Below are 21177 nucleotides of genomic sequence, written 5' to 3' on the forward strand. Positions count from 1 at the left end.
TACCTTGTACCACTCATGGGAAAAAAAAGTAGCTTTGCAAAGTGAAAAGGAAAAGAAAAATTTCAAATATGAATTGACAGGATACAAGGATCACTGTTTTATCCACTTTCCTGAAAAAACAAACAAATAAAAAAAACTGAGGTCCAAATTGTGCCCAAGTCCCTTCAAGGGTCGCCTAAATACTCTAGAAGCATTAATGGCCACTTTCTACGTTTCCTTGGCTAGTCAGTCTTTTCACCATTTTTGCCAAGGGTTTTTGATGCCGAGCAGAGGTGAGGGACATGGTCTTCAGGTGTGACTACCCAGACTGGATCTAGCTCTGCCACTCACTGGCTGTGTGATCCTGATTAAGTTACTCATCCTCTCTGTACTTTTGGTTTCCTCATCTATAAAAGCAGGATGACAATAATAGCTTCTTCTTGATTGGTCCTATTTTATATATGCTGACCCAGTTAATTTCCACAGCAGCCTATGAGGTTACTCTTTACACAAACACACACACACACACATACACACACACACACACACACACACACACACACACAAGCACTATGAGAACAGGATTTTTGTTTATTCATTAAGTAGGATACTGTCTGGCACTAAGAGGCAGTTAAAACAATTGCCAAGTCTTATTTCAACAATAACACGGGACCTCAGAAAAAATACAAAGTTTAAAATGAACAGAAGTGTGGTCCTGCCATGATCAGAGACCTAATTCTGACTCAGTGTTACTCCAGAAGTCACTTTCCTCTCCAAACCTGTTTCCCTATAAGCAATTTTAGCTTGGAAGTTCCAACATATTTCTTCAAGCTTCCTACTTGCACTCCTTACATCTGTGAGTTTCTATTTAATATTTATAAAGCCAGGCAAGTAATGCTTAGTTTAGACACACTCCTTATTTATGTACTTAGAATATTTATATATCTAAGGAATCCTAAATAATCCTAAAAAAACTATTAACTGGGGTTTTTTTGTTTTAGCTCAAACAAATGTATAAAAGAAGCTATCCATTTGTGTACAATTTTTGATACATTAAATGGATGGAGTTATTTTCCATTTTAAAATGTTATTTTATATTACTAGAGGCCCGGTGCATGAAATTCGTGCACTGGGAGGGGGCGCGCGGGGGGTGTCCCTCAGCCCAGCCTGCACCCTCTCCAATCTGGGACCCCTTGAGGGATGTCCAACTGCCCTCTCACAATCCAGGACTGCTGGCTCCCAACAGCTCGCCTGCCTACCTGCTTTCCTGATTGCCCCTAACCTCTTCTGCCTGCCAGCCTGATCACCCCCTAACCACTTCCCTGCCAGCCTGATTGATGCCTAACTGCTCCCCTGCCAGCCTGATTGCCCTTAACTGCCCACCTCTGCTGGCTTGGTCATCCCTTACTGCCCTCCCCTGCCAGCCTGGTCACCCCTAATTGTCCTTGAGCCTGGTCACCCCTAACTGCCCTCCCCTCCAGGCCTGGTTGCCCCCAACTGCCCTCCACTACCAACCCGGTCACCCCCAACTGTCTTCCTCTGCTGGCCCGGTCTCCCCTGCAGGCCATCTCGTGGTGGCCATCTTGTGTCCACATGGGGGCAGCCATCTTTGACCACATGGGGGTGGGCATCTTGTGAGTTGGAGTGATGGTCAATTTGCATATTACTCTTTTATTAGATAGGATTCTGCAGTTTTCCCCCATTTAAAATAATTTGTTGGGGTTTTTTGGTATTTTTTTTTTAAGAATCTGAAATTACCTTATAAAAGGTAGGACAGGGCTGGAACACTGCTATGCAAGAGAGCTTCAACTTAGGAGGAATGAGGCACTTACCCCTGCAGAAGCCAAGTACTCAGTACCTTAATTTGAGAGGACCACACACAGTGCCCCTGTTATCTTCTTGGTTTGAATGTTCCCAGGGTATCTGTCATTTTTCCTGCTATTGTGAAATACTTCTTATGTGGTTTCTGACATTATTACCAATTAAGAAGCTGAAATCTTGAATGAAATGTAGCCAAAATTTTTCTTCTAAGGGTTTTATTTCTTTTGTATAAACATTAGTCTCTGAATACTGCTTTGCACAGATGGGGTAATTTAAGTTTCTATTCACTTATGCCAATTTCTATTGCAGCAAAGTAGATAATCTCATAAAATTTGAAGAACCTCCAAACCCTTATACTTAAGTCTAGAAAACTACTAGGATTCAATAACTATCCATTTGCTTCTTCAAAATTACTACTGGGTTGCCAAGCGTTCATCAAAAATATCCTTCTTCTACTTCCCACTTATCCTATCCACTATTCAATTAGCTCTACTAAGAAATATTAACCAATTTAAAAAAACGAACCATATTGCCCTATTTTATAACTTATTTACGAGGGATCTCTTTCTCAACTGCTTTTTGACACACAGAGGGGAGAAAAGCCACTTACACCTTGTTCCACTGTTTCTCTCATAAATAATATATTTAGCAAATATTTGAATATGTAATGTACTGGCTATGAGACAAATGCAGTTTAGTGAAAAGGACTTTGACCTATAATTCCCTGTTCTGCACTTACTCATGAGCAAATCATAACTAGGGAGCCTCAATTTCTTCATGTGAAAATGGGAATAACTATTTCATTGGATTCCTATAAAGGATAAAGATGACATTGAAATTTGAAGAGTTTAAAAAGTACTAAACAAGTAACAATATAAACACTACCATCTGTAACAATGGGGATACAAAGCTGTTTAAGACTTTATCCACGTCATCAAAGAACTTGCACTTCAACACAAATTGTCAATACAGGGCCTATCCTGTCAACTAGGGATTTCCAAAATGAGATGAAAAGATAATCCATAGAAATTTTAGAAAAAAAGATGATTTCTATTTATATTTGTAATATAGAAGTAAAATTGAAAACCTATCCCCACTATTATTTAATATACAAAGCAACACTGATACCTCCATGCAGTTCCAGTGTATATGTTCACTTGTCATGTACAGTGTGCTACCTATGAGATGGTTAGGACATAGCATATATTCCCTTTTATATGTGCCTGCTTAAATTTATTTGTATACTTACTAATTTAATTAAGCTTTCACAAAATGAACAAGTAGCTTAAAATAATATATGCAAGGAAATCATATTTGCAAATTCTAAAGATGTGAATAGGAGCACACATAAGAAAATGATGAAGCCTACATTTACCCTATTCCCTGTATGAGTTCCGTCAGCCAAGTTAAAAGATAAGGTTTTAAAAACAGTGCCTTGAAATGGTTCCACTACTGTAGTATTCACTTTTTAATCTTATCCTATCTAATAAAAGGGTAATATGCAAATTAACCATCACTCCATCACAAAGATGGTGGCACCCATAGCCACAAGATGGCAGTGCCCAGTCCTCTCAGCCCTGCTGGAGTCCCCCAGTCCTCGGGGGACTCCAGCAGGGCTGCAGCGACAAAGCAAGCGTTCCGCACCCAGCCACAGATAGGTCTCTGGCCAGGCCAGGCCAGGGCACAGAACATGGGCCTCTGGGCTGCGGAGAGCCTCCGGGCAGTGGACACAGAGTGGCCAGGCCCCGCAGAGAGCTACTGGTGCATGGATTCGTGCACAGGGCTACTAGTTTATCAATAAAGCAAATGATTCCATTCAAATTTGTCTATTAAATTGTCACTATCCCTAACACCGAACAGTAATTCTTCTAAACTCCGATGAACCTGCAAAACTCTTATTAAACTTTAGCCAAATTGGTCAAACAATTAACATTTTTTTATTTCAAAGATTTTAATTAGAAAATTCTGTTTCCAAATGTTGAAAATTTGCAGTAATGAAAACTATTGGTAACAGATTGTCACATGGCTTTTGGCAACAAGGTCATGGTAATGAAGCATATCTGTGTATTGCTTTCAAAGGTTATCATCATGAAATGTATTTTGGCAGGACACTTTTCTAATAAATCCATCCAATATTATTTATTTATATTTATTATTTCATGTTTGATAGAAAACATTAGTATAGTAGTGCATGTATATAATTTTTAAATGGACCTACACATACTGTGGAATCCATAATGAAAAATTTGGACATCTAGGTATATTCCATCCAGATCATTCACCATTTCAGAAAAGAGGAATTATTTAATGGTAAACCACGTATGGAGAGATATTACATTCTGGCAATACTTCAAGATAAAGAATGTTTATTCAATTTTTGCCCTTGTTTTAATGTATACATAATGGGTTGGGCAAAAGTAGGTTTACAGTTCTTATTCTTATGTATTAATTACTGTATTATTTCCATACTAACCACTTGGTCTGGGGGGTGAGTAAAGCTGTTAGATGGCAATGAGAGCAAGGCACATTTTACTAAATTGATATTTTACCAAACCCACCCAAGAGTACGGCATCTTTTTTTTCTTTTAATCTTCACTGAAGGACATGAAAAGAGAGGAAGGAAGGGGCAGGGAGGAAGATAGAAAGAGCAATGGGTTGTGTTCCTTATGCTCCTTGACTGGGGATCAAACAAATTAAAGATTTTAATTAGAAAATTCTGGTACAACCCAGGTATGTGCCCTGACCAGGAATCGAAGCTACAACCTTTCAGTGCATGGGACGACACTCAACCAACTGAGCCCCGCTGGCCAGGCAAAAGTGTTTCTTTCTTCTAAAGAAACAAACTTCCCTATGTTAGTTTCAAGGATTTGCTCTAGTTTTCTGCTTATTAAATAGACTTAACCATTGTTTTTGTTGAATATTAATGAATTATGAAACTGTTCACATTACTTGCAACCAAATAACTTCCAGCATTAAACTGAAGGAATTAGAAGCTAGATTTACAATGGAAAAATGGAGGGTCATAAATTTATTTCCAGTACTGAAAAGACATTCATTTAGAGCCAAAATATATGATCTAGAACTAGTTAAAAAGAAGACAGAGCAATTTACCACTCAGCAAAGTAGCCAAAATCACTGGCTCGTTCATCACTTACTTGCTCATAAACTCTTTACTTTACATTTATTTTTCAATTAAAGTTGACATACAGTAGTATATTAGTTTCCAGTCACCTCAAAAGTCTAGTACTCATCTGACATAATCCATAGTTATTGCAGTATTAACTGACTATATTCCTTATGTTGTACTTTACATCTCTCACTCATAAACTCTTAAAACTATGAGGTTGAAAGAAATGTTAGTTTTAATCTGTTAGCTGGTGTTTCTCGCTGTACGTAACAGGAATGCAGCATAACCTACAGCATCCCAGGCTAATTGATTATCCAGGGTTTGGAGAACCACTGCAGTCACAGAGCTATTTCCCCTGATAGCTAATTTAGTTTTTAGTCATTTTGAAAGTTTACTCTTTTTAACTTTGAGTCCTACCTTGACCTCTGTAGTCTCACACAAAAGTTAAAACATAAATAAATAAACAGAATAAAATGTCAAAACCTCATCTGTTTTCTAAAGTCATTCTACAAATAAGACCACAGGGTCCACCACAGGCTCAGAGGACTCAAAGGCAACAATATGTCCGGGAACATCCATAAAACAACAGGACAACACAAGGACGTATCATCCAATTCTCTTGATTTTACAAATATATATTTATTGAAGCCCTATTATTTCCACATATTGTGCTATACAGAGGGAATAAAATGGTCAGTAATACAGAGTTGATCTCTGCCATCATGGAGTTTAAAGACCAGAGGAGATGACAAGCAGGCAATTACAACAGAGAATGCTAAGCAGTACTATACCATGTGGCCTCTTTTTTTTTTTTTTAATATATTTTTATTGATTGCAGAGAGGCATGGAGAGGGAGAGAGATGGAAACATTCAATGATAAGAAAGAATCATTGATTGGCTGCCTCCTGCATGCCCCATACTGGGAATCGAGCCAGCAACCCAGGTATGTGCCCTGACCAGGAACTGAACCATAACCTCCTGGTTCATAGGTCAACGCTCAACCACTGAGCCATGTTAGCCGGGCTCATGCGGCCTTTTAACACATATATTTGCAGTTTCATACCCACCAAATTTTCTCTTCTTCCATAATCAAAATAAACATTTAGGTTAGCAATAAAGAACCTTTTCTTCTGCCAAGGCCATTTGGATATTTATAACATCATTTGCAGGCCATTCAAAATTATCAACTTAAAAATTAGCCTGCTACATCTGGGCAAACATTTAATGAACTCATCCCTAATGCCTTGGCAGGGCCAGACCAAATGATTTTGCTGGCCTAATAAGGCCATAGGCCAGACGTTCTCCACCCCTGGTTTAGATGCAGTTACTCTCAGAGAAACAAATTACTTTAGAGGTCATTTTAAATTCCATAATACATTTTTACACATATTGGTTGCTTTGTCACAATTTACATCCTGAAAAATCAGTTTGAAAATATACAACTCTCTCAGGACTCTGGAGACAGGTATCCTGATATATCTTAGAGCAGAGAACCAAAAATATAAACATAGTACCATCCCTGATTTGTACTCTACAGAATTAATTATTTTGTAAGCTGGTATCACTTGTGAGAAATCTTTGAAAGGACAAGAGAAGCGTGGTTAATCCCCCAAGCCCCTGTTTCTATGGGCACTGAGTGCTTAAGATATCCAGGGAAATAAGAGATGTTCAGTCTGGAAAAAAGATGAAGACATGCGATCACATCATTCCAACACAGCAGGGTTAGTACTACCTGAGCGGAGGTACCTGCGTAGCACAATGAGAACCAAAATAATGGCATTTCTCACACCAGCAGAAAGAGCTGGGGAGGGTTTCACAGAGGTGGCATGAAGGCCCTGAGTGAAGACGGATGATCAGGTCCAGAGGTAGGATGGAAGAAAGTATCCAGGTAGTAGTCGGCTGTGCTGTTACTTCCTCTTTATAAGGTATCACCTTCCCAGAGCTGCTGACCAGGACCTCTCAGGTGCTAAAGGAGTTATCTGAGCTCACAATGTAATGATGGCAACCTGCTACCTAGGGAAAGACTCCTCCATTCAAGCTGGGATGCAGGAGGGAAGTCCTCCGAGACAAGATGAATTAGGTGGAGCCCCACATGCTCGGTTTACCAAGGCTGATATTAATCAGCTCTGAACAACTGAGGAGGAAACTAATCCATTGTTTAGCAGGAAAAGAGCGGAATGATAGCAATCGGTGTGCACAATAGTGGTATTAAGAGAAGTGAACTTGGCAAAGGTACTCGAGTTGTACTTAATTTGAAGATTACAAAACTCTCCTTCCACTTTGAGGGACTACAAAGGGAAGGAGAAGGTAATTTTTTGTCTTGGATGACAGGACCCTGGCTTGGGAAAGAAAGTGAGTCGCCTCGTTTGGAAAGGAAACCTGAGTTTCAAGCCAATTCTCCTCCTAAAATCTCAACAGGAGCCAATGCTATTCCATTAAACTAACGTTTGTGATGTTTACAGACTGGGACTCATCAGAAAGTCTACCCAAATGTGACTCCACGTACTTGTGAAGGGCTTTTCTTTCACATATATTTGCCGTTTCATACCCACCCAATCTCCTCTTCTTCCATAATCAAAACAAATATTCAGAGTACAGAACAAGGAAATGCTTCTTAGGTTTGCAAGACTAGCCCTTATCATTTAACACTTAGGCTGTGTGAGCTTAGGAACTACATGAGACTATCCCAAACTATGGAAGGAAGCTAGTGATGTGTACGTTATAGGGTTTCTGAAAGGAAAAGTACCTCAACTTCTCAGCACAAGGCTGGCACCCAATGAAAACATAAAATAAACATAAAATGTTTTCATCCTACCATCTTTCTGGCCAGGGCTACTGCAGGCCTATGAACTACAAAAAGATACCCTTCAGCAGTTTGGCTTCTCTCAGAAAAGCCTCTTCCATGGGACCATCTTCCCACCAATAACATATCTGCGCATCCAAGATATCCGGAGGCCTTATTTTCTCCTTCCGATGGGTGCTGGGTCCCTCAAGAGAAGAGTGTTCACAAGAGAATAAAACTTAGGTTGTGTATTGTTCCTTTTACTCAAAGGCTGCATGGTGAAGCCACCTAAGACTTCCAGAATAGTTTTTCTTTCTCCTGCGTAGTCTCAGCTCTAGTTTTCATTTTGATCTCTGGCGGTTCACGTTCCAAAGTGGTGGTGGCTGCTTTCCACGGAAATGTTCAGGAGGGCAGCTGCCTTGGAGGTAGGTCCCCAGGCCTCCTCTGCATTCTACATGCACATACGGACTCCAGAGGGCTCTGTGGCTGCCAGGGGCCTCCGCTAGCGGTTAGAGGTAGGTGGTCCAGTGTGGCATGCTGCTCTGCCTCTCAGCCCCAAAGCCTGCTTGGGGCTGTGGTTTTAAAAGAGCCCCTCAACAGATGCTCTATGTAATAACTACAAGACAATGAAAACTGGAGTTAATACTGTCTCTTCACAATGCTTAACCATATTAATTTCTTTAAGTAAAAAAAATACCCGATGCTGGTTTTTTTGTGTGTGTGCTTTTTTAATGCTGCTTAAGACATTCACCAAAAGCTGCCATTCTCAAAAGCTGAAAGCTGAAGCAACAGGTATTGCCCATGCAGTCAACAGGCTTAAGAAGCACATGCAGATGCATTTGAAATGAACGGCCACTGTACAAGCCTAATACACTTTGGAAATGTACTTAAGAAACAGGCTAGCCCTAACTGGTTTGGCTCAGTGGATAGAACGTCGGCCTGCGGACTGAAGGGTCCCAGGTTTGATTCCAGTCAAGGGCATGTACCTTGGTTGTGGGCACATCACTAGTAGGGAGTGTGTAGGAGGCAGCTGAATCAATGTTTCTCTCTCATTGATGTTTCTAACTCTCTATCCCTCTCCATTCCTCTCTGTAAAAAATCAATAAAATATATATATATATATATTTTTTTAACAAAAAAAAGAAAAGAAACTGGCTAATCTGGCAACCTAGGTACATTATTAGCATGTATACCTTACAAATGCTAAATGCAGGCTTAGTGCTGCTTGAATCCATATTTCCAGGTACAGGGCTATTTATCATTTAAGAGCAAATACGAGGGAATATCCTTTTCACTGTTGTCTCCATCATGAGGAGGAAGAGTGAGAGTTTTAAGCCAGAAGTGCATAAACTGCATTCCGAGAATACTTTACTTTTTTGTAAGGTAAAAACAAACAGAAAATTTCCTATTATATATTCCTATTTCCTATTATATCTTTCTCCTAAACTACCACCACATATTAAAGATTCTGAGGAGTTCTGAAATAAAGAAAATTATTCAATGACCAAAAAGAACTCAGAAGAACCAGCCTCTGGGTTTCAGCTCCCGTTTTCACTTTGATCTGCTATTAGTGGCTGCCTGGAATGACCCCTAACTCGCAACCAGATGAAATGTTACACCTAAGGAGCAATCCTAGCTGGCAGATGTGGGGACCACTGTGGGGCCATTATGCTGTCCTAGGATAAGGCTTTAGCCAGTTCCATTTTTCATACCTCACTTCTGGTGCTTCAGAGCTAAGTAAAGGAGGAAGGGAAAGGGGGGAAATGTTGTTAAAATGCAAGGAAGGTTAAGTCCCTATCAACTTGACTCTCTAACCACCCATTTTTTTCCATCAAAATCCTGGACATTTAAATGAATGGACCCAGCATGAGCAATGATTTAAACATCCATTCTGCAAGTGTGAGAATGTAAAGAGTGAAAAATATCCTTATTCCAGTGCACAGTTTAGGTTCCAAGAAGGAGCCATTTTTTAAAAGATGGGTGACATCTCACAGGAATAAGGGACAAGTACATCAATGTCTCTGGAAGAGCCACCTTCTCTAATGGAAGACAGCCTTCAGGTGCCGTGGCCTCGCACGGTTCCCTCGTGAGTCTTTTTAAGATGAAAAAAATGAACAACTCCAGGGAGCACAGCTACTTCAAGGATTTGAACTGAACTTAAAGTCAATCTTTTCTTAACTGGGTCTTTACCTTTTTGGGTTCATGTCTATTTATGTTGTAAGCATCATTCCTGGAAGAGCTCATCTGATGTGTGCACACAGAACATGTTAAAGTAAAAACTCACTCACACAAAATAGTGCAGGCATGTAAAAGGCAGCAAGGAAGCAGGCTCAAGCAAGAAATCTACAAGAAAACCATCCTCTTTCCAGTCTCCTCTCCATCTCCCTGATGAACAGAGACAGATCAATGTGCATAAGCCACCAGGAGAAGGGAAGCTTGCTTTTAAAAAGAAAAAAGAAAAGTAGTTCAATGGCGCTCACCCAGTTTGTTCCTCTGATATGGTAAATCATATATTCCCACAGTTCCCAGCTGCATGAACAACTGACTGATAAAATCAGTGACATCCTAAGAAGAGTTTACAATAGGAAACTGAATCATTATGTTGAGATTAAACATCATCATGAAAGAAAACAAACATACATAGTTAGGCATGCATTAAGTGTTAAACTTCTGATTCCTTCCCTGAATTGAAATATACTTAAAAGTAAAATCCATGCCCTAGCCAGTTTGGCTCATTGGATAGAGCGTTGGCCTGCAGACTGAAGGGTCCTGGGTTTGATTCCGGTCAAGGGCACATGCCCAGGGTGCGGGCTCGAGCCCAGTAGGGGGAATGCAGGAGGGCACCTAATCAATGATTTTCTCTCATCGATATTTCTATTTCTCTCTCCCTCTTCCTTCTTCTCTGAAATAAAAAATAAAATAATTTTTTAAAAAAGTAAACTCCAAGATGCTTTTTAAAAATATCCTAATTTTGTGTATTGACTCTACATTGAAACAAGTAAACCTATCCTAATAACAAGTATTCTAAAAGCTAAATTGTTACATCTTTAAAATGAACCCAGAAGGCACGGTGAGAAAATGGTATACGATTCTCAAATCCTTTACGTGGAAACACACTGTTGATGTTTCTGGCTGTTGTGACAAAAGTTACAAGTCACTGGCACACAAAATGGACAAATAAATCCTCTGGTGTGGATTTCACCAACCATTTCCAAAACACCCCAAGATTTTCAAATTTTCCTGTTCTAAGTAGCAACCTGCTGAAGAAACACTATGGTAGTCTTTTTTAGCTTACGGTTCTATGAAAACTGGTGAGCCCAAAGCGAAAACTAAATTAGAAATCAATGAAGTTTGCTTGACTATCACCAAATAAAATTTTCAGCCACAATGAGTCTAGTTTCCTTTCTAGATACCTTCTTCAGCCCTTGAATAGCTTAATCTTCAAAATAAAATCTGAGCTCTTTTTTCCAGCCTCAGAGAAAGTGAAATGAGAAACAGTAAGTTTAGAAACCTAATCAACTTGAGGATATTCTTTGGAGCTTGGTTTGTTTCATTCGGCTTCCTTCCATTGGGCAATTTGGTGGATGGGATAGTGCATAGAGAAGCTTTATACAAGCTAACCGTAAAAAATGAACAAAGTATATAAAAGCATAAAGAAGAAAAAAATTTTAACTTATCCATCCATCCATCACATAAAGCCAACCATAATTAAATGTCCTTTACATTGTTTTGTTTTGCTAGGTTGTGATTTTATAAGAAGTTGGCTGCTTTTAATCTGCAGGTACTTTTAAGGGTTCAACTTTATTGGAGTGTGCCCACTATATCCCAATGGCAGATGCTATTCAACTCTGATAGTCTTAGAAACTGGCCTGCAGACAGTATTGTATTTCCAAAGAACATGAAACTGGGCAGCATATTCTTTGAAAAGAAGACTGAAATGAAGCCCTCTAAGAAAGTTTCTATTTTGCCATAGGTCTAATTACTTCTGATTGTTTTACAAGAGATCGTTTCAAATGTTTAGGTACCTGCCTGGGTGGGCCTTAGATGCATTTGACATTGTAACCCCCATAAAGTGTTCAGATAACTGCAAGTCTACAGGAACTTGAGAAGGGAAAAGTATCTTTGGAGAACATTTTTTACCTCGTGCTTTCTGCCTGGCTCAAACTATGCACAAACTGACAGTGTCAAGGTTCACTTCCTGCCAAGCTTTAATCTAGCTTGAAGTCACATGGGGAAAAAAAAATAGATTACCAAGCGGATAAAAACCAAGATCAAAAAGGCACAGGAACCTCAAAAGTCACGAAAAACGTTCATCTTCCAAGTGAGGCCGGAAGAAGGAGAAGTTATTGAAGGGAGTTCCTAGCAATAGAAGTGGTATTGCAATTGCTTCGAAGTTGGAAATCTGAGCTGCAGGATGTCCTGGGGGAGCAGAAGGGTGGAGCAGGAGCCTCACAGAATACCCTGCGTGCATCAGGAGCTCAGCACACTCTAGCAGGAACAGTAAGAAACAATCTGATGAAAGCATAGCTGAAGAGGGCAAAAGGAAACAAGTGGTAGGGTCTGGTAAGAGTCAGTGGAGAGATCTGGAAATCCAACTGTTTTGTAGAGTAACAATGCAGAGAATAACGATAGCAGTTATACTTGGCTAACTTTTGCCAGATACTTCTGTGGCCGTGTGCTGTATTTTTCCATGAGACGCTTAAACTTGAACAAAATTCTGGTTACGTTTTGATCACTGTTCATTTAAAAAAATAAATCAATCTTTATTTGGGAGACACTCTCTAAGCCCGTAGGGAAAAGCCTCATGTGCTTCACTCATTAAATAGTTTGTGCTGTTCTTGAGTTACCCACCCAGCCTGGTTTCCCCAGCACCACAGTAGGAAAAACCCTGGTGCTTATGGTGAAACCCAGCAAGCTTTCTGTGTTAACCAGTGTCACCAAAAGTGCGTGACTTTCCTACTATCTAAAATCAATTCCACTCTATCATTTTTCTTAAAAGGTTTAAAACTCTGCTCCCCATCTTTCAAGGTAGATTTGCAAAAAGGATAAGCTTTTACCACGCTGCAAAGTATATTTATCTGGAACTGCTTATGTTAGAAACTTTAAAAACTAGTATCAATGTATATTCTACTCTGCTTACTGATATTACCATCTTTAAGACCAGTCCTAACTACTGACCAGTCAGAGGGGTTGATTTTTCAGCAGGAACATAAAACATGTCCCTGATAATGGTCAAATGCGCATTTAAAGAAAAGTATATACTGAAATCAGTAGCAGAACAGTCTTCCTATTTTTATTCCTAATAAGAGAATACCATCTAGAAGCAGATAATTAGTTAGAGTTCTGTCCTACAACAGGGCAAAAGTAGGTTTACAGCTGAGAGTTACAGTTGTTCTTATGGAAAATAATACAATAATTAATACGTAATACAAGAATAAACTTTTGCCCTAACTGGCTTGGCTCAGTGGATAGAGCATCGGCCTGTGGACTCAAGGGTCCCAGGTTCGATTCCGGTCAAGGGCATGTACTTGATTGCAGGCACATCTTCAGTAGAGGGTGTGCAGGAGGCACTGATTGATGTTTCTCTCTCATCAATGTTTCTAACTCTCTCTCCCTCTCCCTTCCTCTCTGTAAAAAAATCAATAAAATACATTTTTTTAAAAAAAGAATAAACTTTTGCATATTCACAACTGTAAACCTACTTTTGCGCCACCCTGTATTGGCTCTTCCCACTTATGGCTGAGAACACTTATAACCTTACTAGAGGCCCAGTGCACAACATTCACGCACAGTGGGTGTGGGGGAGAGGGTCACCTCAGCCCAGCCTTCACCCTCTCCAATCCGGGACCCCTCTGGGGATGTCTGACTGCTGGTTTAGGCCCAATCCCAGGGATCGGGCCTAAACCAGCAGTCGGACATCCCTCTCACAATCCTGGATCGCTGGCTCCTAACCACTCACCTGCCTGCCTGCCTGATTGCTCCTAGCTGCCCCCTCTGCCAGCGTGATCACCCCTAATCACCTCTGCCTGCTGGCCTGATTGCCCCTCATGCCCCCACCCCCTGCCGGCCTGGTCGCCCCTAACTGCCCCCCCTGCCGGCCTGATCACCCCTAACTGCCTCTGCCTCCCGGCCTGATTGCCCACAACTGGCCTTGTTACCCCTAAATGCCGCCCCCCCGCCCCCACCAGCCTGGTCGCTCCTCACAGCCTGTTCGGTCATCTCTTCAGTTGTTTTGGTTGCGACGGTCCTTTTGATGCTAACCAGTGGTTTTTCTCTTGACCTGCTACTAATGTCTGAGGCTATTGGAAAAGACCAAATCTGCTTACAGTGACTTAAAAAGAAATGCAAAGATGTGTTCTGAGTTCTCCTTCAGTCACCAGCTGTTCATCTGCCCCTACCAGCCCCCGGCTATTGAAGCTGAGAGCAAACTGATGGAAAAATATTAATGGAGGGAAACTGCCCTTGTCTATTTCAGAATAGGAGTCAAGCAATGAAATGCTGACTTTAGAAGTTTCCCCACCAGTTTCTCCAATTCTACAGAAGTAAAGAATGAAAACTTTTCTAAGCCAAAGGGGTAAAAGTACTTACTCATCTATTTATATACTGCTCTCCATCTTGCACTTACATAATTTATTCAACCTTTATCTCAACTGAATTCCACTTCAGTTCATTTTTTTAATAAATATGAACTAAGTGTCTATTATGTGTCAAGCAAGAAAAAAAAGGAGGGGGGAGGGGAAGGGGAAGGAGAGGGGAGGGGAAGGGAAGAAGGGGAGAATGATACACAGTAACAACTGTCTTGACTATCTCTTTCCTTGTGCATCAATTCCATAGGAATTTTCAACCTGGAAGCAAAAAATATTGAAGGGCTGAGATAGAATACTTATAAGAAGTCTGCAGAGCCCCAGGCTCAGGAATATAAAAACCAAGAATTATAATCAGATTGAATTATATTTACCACATATGCACTAGTTTTAAAAATTCTTATAAGCCCTAGCTGGTTTGGCTCAGTAGACAGAGCGTCGTCCTGTGGACTGGAGCGTCCCAGGTTCAAGTCCGGTCAAGGGCATATGCCAGAGTTGCAGGCTTGATCCCCAGTAGGGGGCGTGCAAGAGGCAGCCGATCAATGATTCTCTCTCATCATTGATATTTCTCTCTCTCTCTCTCCTCCCTTCCTCTCTGAAATAAATAAAAATATATTTTTAATTTTTCATATAAATACTGTTATGATTTTTAAAAATACATAGTATCCACAGGTAATATTTAATAACTGGTTGACCATGGGCTTCAACTAATAAAATGGACTTTTGACCCTCAATAGCCAACATGGATAGATGGTTCCTGCCAGCTGAGTAGCCCACCAGTCAATCCAGGTGAGGAGAGACAATTTTTTCCTATTTTCTTTTTTACTATTAAATATATATATATATATATATATATATATATATATATATATATATATATATATTTATATATGGAGTTATTATTCAAAGAAAGAGTTGGCTCAGATGTTAACAACATATCCTAGGGATTAAATCACAACCTGAGAGAAATCACAATAAATTTAAAACTTAGTCTTTTGTTGGTACTTTGTCTTTGATCATCATTAACAGAGTCATTCTCCCACTTTCCCACGTATTCCTAAAATTGGCTAACTCTTACCAGATGTTCCAAAGGTTGTAAACCCTATCCCATGAGAAAGTCTGTCTTTATTTATACTCAATTTAAAATGAGAAACAGCTAGCCTCAGGCTTGTGGTTTCAATTTACTTAAACCATTTCATAATCTGCCAATAGGAACATTTCCAAGTGCAGTGCAGCAGGATAGCGGGATGGACTACAATCCATGCTAAACTACTTTACCCTGGAGTATGCCAGCAACTGGAAGCAATGTGTTAGCATATAGCCCCGGCTGGGGTGCTCAGTTGACTGGAAAATCGTCCCATACAACGAAAGGTTGCGGGTTTAATTCCTGGTCAGGGCACCCCAGTCAGGGAGCTTACAAGAGGCAACCAATCGATGTCCCCCTCCCCTTCCTCTCTCTCTCTAAAAAAAATAAATAAATAAACATCTTTGGGTGCAGATTAAAAAAAGTTCTTCCTACTGAGAGAACTTTTTTAGTGGACAACTTTTTACTTCAATTAGCCAAAGGGGTAATTTGATATTCTCTATCTCTGTCTTAGTTTAGTCAAATAAATTATTCACATTAATGTACTTAGTATATCATATTACTTCAATGAGTTACTTAGGTCAATTTCTCAGAACCAACAAACAATGATAAAATAGCATAATTACTCGAAAATTTTTTATAATATCCATATCTTTCCTGGCGATTCAATACAAAGCCAAATGATTAAAGCAACATTTACATTTAAATATAGATAGATTGTATGTATTCAAATATAGATCAAGTTTTTTAATCTACTGAAATCATAATTTTAAATAAACTGGCAAAATTACACCGCCTAATTTCTCTTGGGAAAAGTGGCGTCAATTCTGGTTATCTTCTTAATCTTAAATTAAAATTCTGAAGGTCTACTGATATTAAATAATTGAAACTATGAATGCATTTTCCAACAAAACTAACCTTAAAAAAGGCAAACCACTTGTAGTCATTCAACACAATCTCAAAGCCTTGATTGTAAATGATGGTGAAATGGCCAGAATTGCCCAAGTCATCATAGGCTGTATCCATCTTCTTAAGGTGCACCACAACTTTCTTTTCTGGTGGTCCTAAAGAAAAGAAAATGCACAAGAATGGAAAATTATCTGTACTTCCATGGCAGGAAAAATCTCCCCTGTAACTCCCATAATTTTTAAACTGCTTTCCTTTCAAATCAGGCCACCCGATTTGAGCCAATCTGGCTTGTGAAGATACCAAGACTTCCCACCTTGTTTGCCTCCCTCTGTATAGTTCCAGAGGGGGTTTCAGTCACGTCTGTGAAGTGAGGGCTCAAAAGATAGAAATAGGCCAGCAGGCAGAGAGACCCCCTAAAGTACAGCCCTGAACTTGCCAGAGCACCCAGAGACTGAAGAAAACCTTCCACTGAAGAAAAGGAAAAATGGGGGGTGTTGAAAATGACAGGTGGAAATGAAGGGAAAACAAAATAGTACTGTAGTCAAAAACTGGAAACATAAACATATAAAAAAGACCTGCCACCAAGTCAACAGAAGGACAAAGGAAATGATCTCTTCAACGAAGAAATGCGGCTTCTTTCTCCACGACGGCTCCACAGTTCAGAACTTCAGAATCTGCATCCTTCCAAAGGACTCAGCAAACTCGAGGGCTCTATCCCATGAAGCCCATGTGTGCTGATAGGAACCCAACTTTTAAACTTCAGGAGATGGGGCTCAGACACGTGGGTGCCTTCAATTATTTCTAGTAAAGTTGAAGCCATAGTTTATAGACAGAGGCTGCCTGGACAGGGCTCTGCGGTACCCCCACCCCCGCCAGGTTTCCACACTTTAGACAGTTTTTCCGTGGTTGGTTTTAATGCTCTGACATGGGAGATGGCATGTGCCCAAATGGTGCAAATCCTCACCTCTCTTCTGCTTCCGCCCTCCAAGGGCAACTTTTTAAAAGAGCAGATGGTTAAAATGCCCAGGATTATGCAATGCCACAGCCACCGGAAGTTGATCAGTTGGATCTGTCTGTTTTAGTGACAAATCACCTGGCGCTCCTTGTTCTGCTGACAAGGAAAAGTGCAGCTGACAGCTTCACTCATTGCAGGCTGGTAAGGGCTCGGGCAGAACCAAAGTGCCACTTCTGACCAAGACAGTGTTTTCTCCCTTCACTAAATTCCTCGGCATTGGTGTAACCACGTTATCGGAGGGCATACGGACTATCCCAGTGTGTTCACACACTACATATTTATTGAGTGCCTTCCCTGAGCCAGGCATTGCGCTTGGCCCCAGGCATTTCCAAATATAATTAATTGCTAAAGAGTTATTAAAATAACCAAAAAAAAATTTATATACACCCCTACGATACATAAGACAGTGCAGAAGTTTTCTCAGACCAGTAGCATCAACACACATCTCAGTAAAAATCACTGGATATAAGGCTCTTTCCCACAACCTAAGAAAAGGAGAAAACTTTTCTTGCTATACAGTATTCTTGAGTGTTTGAGCTCGGTTTTCACTGGCGCGCGCGCGCGCGCGCACACACACACACACACACACACACACACAATCCTACAGGTTGGATGGGAGATAATAAGATTGCAAGGTCTGAATTCTCTTCCAAACCGAAAAACAAACAAACAAACAAAAACCAGAAAACAGTAATTAAGGGGAGTAAAAAGAAAGTCTCCTGGAAGGTATAGAAGCCCCCGGAATAATCAAGAAAAGGTGGTTAGAAGTTCTCAGCAGCTCAACTTGGCCCTGGCGGCCCTGGCGCAGGAGCAGGCATCCCATGACCCAGGTCCAGCCAGGATGTCCCGGCCTCCGGCAGGTGTGCTCCTCGGTGGGGCGCTGTGTGGAGAGGGGCTCAGGGGCAGGAGTCCGGGCCCGCGGCCGCTTACCCATCACCGAGCAGTTGACCTCGCGCTGGGAATCCCCGGGGCCCACCTGGAAGACCCAGGTGCCCAGCAGGTCGGGGTAGGTGCAGTTGGCAGGTGTGTCGCCGTGCGCGGTGCCCAGGCCGCAGAGGAGCAGCAGGAGGGCGGCGAGCGGGGAGCGGGGCCGGGGACCCATGCTGCAGGGCAGCCGCGTGGTCAGCGAGCAGGAGGGAAGCAGCCAGGAATCAGGCGACCCGGACCGCCCGCCTTAAAATAACCAGAGGGCGGAAACCTCCGCGGGGCGGGGCGGGGCGGGGTCTGGGTCTTGGTCTCAGGAGGAGGGGGAGGGGAAGGGGCGGCTGGGCACCTAGACCCGGAGCTGGGAGCCAGCACCGCCGCTCGCGTGCACCCTGAGCTCGGGGTGAGCCGGGGCAAGCCCGGGGCAAGGTTAATTGCCAAGGGACGACTCAAAATAGGAGTTAAGAGCCACAGTGGGTCCGCACGCGACCCAGACTTCCTCCTTGAGAAGCCGGACGCACAAGAGAGAGGGAGAGAGGGAGGGAGGGAGGGAGGGAGGGGGGGGTACGCACGCCTGCGGAGAGGAGGGGGGAGGGGCGGAGGGGAGGGAGATGGAGAGAGGGAGACAGACAGACACACAAGAGAAACTGGGGTGGCAGGGACAAAGGTCAGACAGAGACAGAGGGAAGGGAGGTGAGGGAGACAGAGGTGAGAAAGTCCCAGAGAAGGAAAGATCTAGTAAGTGGAGTGTTATTTGTTTCCTTCACTTTGTCCTCGCCAACTCAAGGTTGTGGGTTTTGTGGGGGTTTTTTTGTTTTGTTGGTTTTTTTTTTTTCTCAGAATATTTCACTTGCTACCCCCAGCTGCCTCAGCTGTTTGAGAACTGCTCTTCCTTCCGTTTTCCAAAACTTTCGCTACCTTCTTTTGGCGTGGTTTTGTTTGGTTTCCTGTTAATGTTATTTGCTTATGGCCCATAAGAGAATTCAGTTGCAGTGCAAGCTTGCAGTTTTCGTGTCCTAGTTGTCTTTGTTCTCCCTGCAAACTTTATAGGATTTGGTGCACACTGGGGTGCGCACACACGCACAAAAGCTCGGAGATTACATTGCTCAACCCCTTCTCCTTTTACTGCTGAGAAGCATGAGGCCCAGACAGAGGAAGTAACTTGTCCAGGGTGAGGAAGGGAGCTGGTAGAAGGCTGGTCTTATGAGCAGCATCCCAATGTGCCAGTCTGAATTCTAGTAATTATTAGGGAGCACCTGTGGGGTTTCAGAAAGATCCACGCCTCCATTAACTACCTAAAAGACTTGAATTGGGGGGCCTGCCCATAAAAAGAGATCAGACATAACCTCTTTTGCCCTATCTAGAGGGCAGGGAAAACTTTTAATTACTAAACATCTATTCTTATCCTCTTGTGATGACCCTTTGAAGCTCTGTAGTCACCTTAACTCTTCCCTAGCTCAGAATGTCATACGGTCATACATACCCATTTTACCTTTCTGTCTTTGAACCTTTCGTGCATGTGGGGTCTCTGACTCTCTTGTGTTATGGGGTTCATACATATATATATATATATATATATATATATATATATATATATATATATATTTAAATTATTTTATTTTGTTACTCTATCCGATGTCTATTTGATTATTACTTTAGGAAAGAGTCTTTGAAATAGCATTTTTTAGGGGTGAAATAGGCAGGTTTAGGGAATTTTTAGAATTGGGGGGTCCATGGAAAAAAACACAGAGTTGCAAAAGGGTACATTTCCATAAGACAAGGGAACTGGGAGTAGCAAAAGATACACATTTACAAAATAAAGGGAAGGCAGCCCCTCATTCAAAGAGGGAAGAAGAGAGGGAATGGGAGAACAATGAGGGAGGAGGGCCTCACCTGTCCCAGGTGAGGTTTTACCTTTGAGCTCAGGAGTTGCTATAGTGACCAAATTAAAGGGGAATAGTGGCCAATCAGAGGGGATATCGAGGCACAAAAAAACTGCAGCCTTTATAAAGGGGGCGGGGTAAGGAACTCGTGAGACTCTCCCCTTCCCCATGTGGGAGTCTGTACTTGTTCTTCAATAAATTTCCACCTTTACTATACCATCTTCCGACCCTAGTTTCATTCTTCAACTCCAAGGGATCAAGAATCTGGGGAAGCCATCCTGCCCAGGGGAACACCACCTGTTCCATCCAAAATTCCAGGATCACCTTGAGGGTAGAGGAAACTGTCCTCTTCCCCTACACGTCATTTCCAGGGGCCTCCTTGCTCCATTTAAATATCATCCTTTTCTGTTGGGAGCTCCTCTGACTTTACTGGCTGCTGTTGGAAGTTGGGGCTCTTCTCCTGCACAGAGCTTATCAGGTGTCAGGCCCTGAGCCAGCATCCAGGGCAAGTGATGAGCCAGACAGACTCTCCTGTGTCCCTGACTCTAGGGCACATGCATTTTGCCCTCATTACACTGGTTAAAATAAGTATTTGCATGTCCACCTTTTCCACCAGATGACAAGCATTCAAAGAGAGCAAGTTTACATTATTCACCATTGTCTCCTGAGATGCTGGCTTGAAAGCACTCAGGAAGTACCCTCAGGTGTTAAGTGCACTAAACATTATCTTGTTTTTAGGCCTGAAAGCCAAATTCGATTTGGCAAGAGGAGTTGCCCTTGAAAGCTCAGAAATGAACATGCTCTCTAATGTAGGCACAAGGCAAGGGGAGAGAGACACAACACCCTACTTTTAAGTTTTATTGCCTTTTACTCAGGGTAAAAAGTTGGCATCATAAAATTAAATTAACATACAGTACTTACAGTTTAGAGATACATTGACAGTGTAGCATTGCCTTCCTGAGTCCCAGGGAAAGTGTGTCATTGGTTGTTCAAACATTAAAACTTTTACTAGATCATCAATATTGAAGAGCTGGCCCTCACCGGTTTGGATCAGTGGCTAGAGTGTGGG

The 21177-nt window shown here is 41.7% G+C and overlaps 1 protein-coding gene across 2 annotated transcripts in view; it reads right to left on the reverse strand.

Annotated features, from left to right (window-relative positions):
• Positions 1–18703, reverse strand: part of CTSC (cathepsin C) — a 42218-nt gene extending 23515 nt beyond the window's left edge. The window contains exons 1-4 of one of the 2 annotated variants that reach the window (XM_079789484.1): positions 18232–18703; positions 16296–16441; positions 10190–10274; positions 5077–8325 (exon numbers count right to left, since the gene is read on the reverse strand). In XM_079789484.1, the coding sequence (XP_079645610.1) occupies positions 8315–8325; positions 10190–10274; positions 16296–16441; positions 18232–18403 (414 nt within the window). In that variant the 5' untranslated portion in view covers positions 18404–18703 and the 3' untranslated portion in view covers positions 5077–8314. Of the gene's footprint in view, positions 1–5076; positions 8326–10189; positions 10275–16295; positions 16442–18231 lie in introns of those variants that run through there. The other variant, XM_079789483.1, reaches the window with a different exon arrangement.
• Positions 18704–21177: the final 2474 nt, after the last annotated feature.

This window comes from Cnephaeus nilssonii (assembly GCF_951640355.1).
Source record: "Cnephaeus nilssonii genome assembly, chromosome: 13".
In the NCBI taxonomy this organism is placed as follows: Eukaryota; Metazoa; Chordata; class Mammalia; order Chiroptera; family Vespertilionidae; genus Cnephaeus; species Cnephaeus nilssonii.